We start from the raw sequence: 4,429 nt of genomic DNA, 5'->3' as shown, positions 1-4,429 counted from the left end.
TAATGAGTGACAATGTCGTAATGATTGACAATATCTTAATTGGTGACAATATCTTAATGGGTGACAATATCTTAATGGGTGACAATATCGTAATGGGTGACAATATCGTATGGGTGACAATATCGTATGAGTGACAATATTGTAATGGGTGACAATGTCGTAATGAGTGACAATGTCGTAATGGATGACAATGACAATGTCGTAATGGGTGACAATATCGCAATAGGTGACAATGTCGTAATGGGTAACAATTTCGTAATGGGTGACATTGTCGTAATGGGTGGCAATATCTTAATGGGTGACAATATCCTAATGGGTGACAATGAAAATAACCTAATGGGTGACAATATCGTGACGATAAGGAGTGACAATACGTCACCCTAATGGGTGACAATATCGTGACGATAAGTTAACCTAGGTGACAATATCGTGACGATAAGTTAACCTAATGGGTGACAATATCGTGACGATAAGTTAACCTAGGTGACAATATCGTGACGATAAGTTAACCTAATGGGTGACAATATCGTGACGATAAGTTAACCTAATGGGTGACAATATTGTGACGATAAGTTAACCTAATGGGTGACAATATCCTGACGATAAGGAGTGACGATACGTCAACCTAATGGGTGACAATATCGTGACGATAAGTTAACCTAATGGGTGACAATATCGTGACGATAAGTTAACCTAATGGGTGACAATGTCGTGACAATAAAGAGTGACGATAAGTTAACCTAATGGGTGACAATATCGTGACGATAAGTTAACCTAATGGGTGACAGTATCGTGACGAAAAAGAGTAACGATTAGTTAACCTAATGGGTGACAATGTCGTAATGAGTGACAATAAAAATAACCTATTTAAAAAGATACAGAACATAAGAACTAAAATAATAATCAACATCAAATTCCGTATTTACACACATTTTAATGTAGATAATATAAATATTATAAAACAATACATAACACAAATTATCTAATAGTAGTACCATGTAGTTAATATGTACTTTATATAATATAACCGACTGGTTTAAAAAGTGTGATATTTAAGTACTTAAACACGGTAAAAGGCCACTAAGTTGTCAAAGTACTAATATTCATTGCATTCGTCTATAATTACTGGGTAACCGGGATGTTTTGTTTTTGTAACCATTAATTGTATTAAGTAGATCAGGTATAGTTACTACCACCTTAAAGTACATTAGTGCAGAATACACAAACTTTTCAACACAATGTCTTCCACAAAGTAAAATATAATATGCGCATGCTTACAACGCAGTCAGTCGTGTGATAGCTTCTGCAACCAACCATCATTTTAGAAATTGGCGTAGTGGACGGAAGCTGTCACAACGCCGTGTAAATAATGCACAGTTTATACGCTTTGTATATAGTCTCGGACCCTGTGTAATCGAATGGTTTATATTATTCACAGCGTCAAAGGCTCCCTTTCTCCCTCACTTTGCACTGTATCCCCACCCAATGGAATGCAAATAATGATTGTGATACTGCCAAGAACACTATATATCAAGGTATTTCTACACATCTCAATGATAAATGGTAAACTCAAAACATCGGAGAACGTTAACTTAGAGGTTACTCTCACTCTACTTTAGGGAACGATGAGGAATAGGTCTATGAAATCTTCCAATGTTTAACAATTTAAAAAAAGGCATTGTCTATGAATAATAAAATCATTTTTTAAATAGATTAATACTTGCATACATAACTTTGAATATTTAGCCGATTAACTGTACAGTCGCTGTATTGTAACGTATTCAAATTGTGTGATACAGTATCAGATATGTTTCATAGATATGATAGGCCGTATGTCAAACTTCATATAATATGTGATTATCATGTAAACACTGTATTCCTGAATATGATATTGTGGATATAAAACGTACTAATGATGTAGACCTATGTGGGGAGGTGATAGGTACAGAAAATTGGGTGAAATATTATGAAATTGTGTCGACCTGCATATGAAATAAAATTCTTTGCTGGGTTGTTATAATTTACTTTAAAACCATTTATCAGAGATGTTTCTCATCAGGGAACAATCTGATCATTCATGGAGGAAATCATTAATTTCCTCCATGGTCTAAGTGATTTGCTGGTAAAAATGTACTAGAACGAGAAAATAGAATTTAGTTATGTCAGAGAAAATTATGCTGTGCAGTCATGCCAAGGTGATTTCAAGTGGACGGGGAATTAGGATCGCCTGTATCTGCGATACTGTTCGAAGTGGTAATTTCAGAAGTAACACAATCTCCATTGTCTTCTGGTTCAGAAGTAACGCACTCTCCATTCTCTTCTGGTTGTATCGTTGCTCCTGATTCTGTTTCTTCAGGTGGAGACGTTTGCTGTTCCTGTACTGTTATCTCATGTGTCGCTCTTTGTGATGTCTCTGACATGACATCTCTTGAAGTGTGTTGTGCGTCATCAGGAGATACTTCCTGTGTATCTGGTATGACTTCGTGAGGAAGCCGTTGTACGGCTGTGCAAGTATCAGCTGCTGTATCTCCATGTGTATAATTAAAAGCATCGAGAGGAGGCACTGTGTCCGATGTCATTTGAGTATGATTATTAGATGCAACGATTGTAACGCCTATGGCGGTTGATAAACATACGGATTGTCTGTCGTACTGATTGAGTGAAAAACGTGGTACAACTATGGTTGTTGGCACTGGTCTAGATCGAGGTGCTGAGTAAGCTGGCACAGGGTCAGCATGTTGCGCTGGTCGTTGATTTGCAGCATCGAATATTTCTTCATAAGGTGGAGGTGGGGTTATTTGAGGAAGGTATGACCTGTTAAAAAAAAAGAAAACAAGATGTTTTACTACATTTAAAACCCACCCTGATGTAGATATCTTTGTACATCTTAAGCTTGGTTCTTGACTAATCACAAGGAATGCAATATTCGAACAGTTGCTTATAATTGGTTAACTCGTTTTCGTTGCGCTACGTCCCTTCGTTGCGTCCAAATGGGAATCAAGCTTTACTATAAACGATGATCGTCGCATTACCGTATAATATAAGAATGACTGAAATAAATCACGTGCCACTTTATTCGCACTTTTATCTTTTACTTAAATTCGCTCGTATCAAATCATTAAAAAAATAGATTATATATAACTATTAAAACCTACAAATGCAGGTTCCTCACCTTGTATATGGCTCATCAAATACTATATTATCGTAGGCAGGGGGTAAATCGTTTTCGTCGACGGCGCCGTTTGGGGGATATCTTAATGACCGGGACGATATGCGTGAACTTATTGAGATGGCTCGCCTCCCAGCAGCACGATTAGCAGACGTTCTATCACAGTATTTCATGCAAAATCCGCTTAAGCCTACAACCATCAATATAAGTGTTCCAAGAATAGTCATATACCATGTCGCACTGCTCAGGCCCACGACTATGAACAAGGTAGCAATGACTACACATCCGCTAGTGAATCGCTTTACAAATAATTCTCTCCTGTTAGTCCGTCTCATTTGTCGTTCGTAAATAATCGGTAAAATGATTGCGGAACTCATGGCGTAGAAAAATACAAAATAGACACACACAAACTACTTGATCTCCGTTTAGAATAACAGACGAATAGAATACGACTCATTAATATGAATACTCTCATATAGGCCTACTTGCCTACCTAGGCCTGTAATAGCATAGAACATTTACAGTGTACATCTGATTCCGCAGCAAAACGCAAAGCGCTCAATTACCGCGACAACCAATTGAAATATCCATCCAATACTTAGACGAACTGAATTATTGATAATTAATTTATGATTCGCCTGCTGTTGTGATAGTAAAGCTCAACAACCATCTGTATAGCACAATTTGATTTGAACCGTGATTTTAATGAGATATTTACTTCCAGAAAGACATCATTTATTTACCGTAGGCCTACGTTTATTTCCCCGACGAACGGGCGACGATCCGGTACCGTTCCAGCATCGAAATACGTTCACACTACCGTCGCATATAGGCCTAATAGTGAGTTTCAGATCTGCAGCAGCGAGTAAATCAAATAGCGTCTATGAATTGTATCTGTACTGCAGTGTTTCTGAATAGAAACAATCTACGTCAGCATACCTCGCTATTCTTCTCTTTGTACTCGTTTGGTGAAAAATCTAATCTCCAACATAAAAGAACTCGCGCTAAGCGATCGATAGTCCTGACGACACTCAATCCTAATTCAGTTCATAATATATTATTATATCATTCCTCAACAAAAGAAGCATTCGTGACCAGAACTAGATCTAGAGTGGGTCAATCCAAATCGGAACTAATTCATATATCAATCAAGCCATTTATATTAAAGCATAGGCCAATATTGGAGTTAATTTAAGATAAACACGATGTATTTCAGTTTGGATAAATATGTATAGCGCCTTAAAATTAATATTAATAGGT

At 37.1% G+C, this 4,429-nt stretch overlaps 1 protein-coding gene across 1 annotated transcript; it reads right to left on the bottom strand.

Annotated features, from left to right (window-relative positions):
* Positions 1-920: 920 nt before the first annotated feature.
* Positions 921-4,162, bottom strand: LOC140040866 (uncharacterized). Its single transcript, XM_072087112.1, has 2 exons — positions 3,173-4,162; positions 921-2,814 (listed from the first exon to the last, which is right to left on the bottom strand). The coding sequence occupies exons 1-2, from the start codon at positions 3,544-3,546 to the stop codon at positions 2,202-2,204; spliced, it is 987 nt and encodes a 328-aa protein (XP_071943213.1). The 5' UTR covers positions 3,547-4,162; the 3' UTR covers positions 921-2,201.
* Between the last annotated feature and the right edge of the window lie 267 nt (positions 4,163-4,429).

This window comes from Antedon mediterranea, chromosome 2 (genome assembly GCF_964355755.1).
Source record: "Antedon mediterranea chromosome 2, ecAntMedi1.1, whole genome shotgun sequence".
NCBI classification, from domain to species: Eukaryota; Metazoa; Echinodermata; class Crinoidea; order Comatulida; family Antedonidae; genus Antedon; species Antedon mediterranea.
This window is presented reverse-complemented; position numbering and strand designations above follow the sequence as displayed.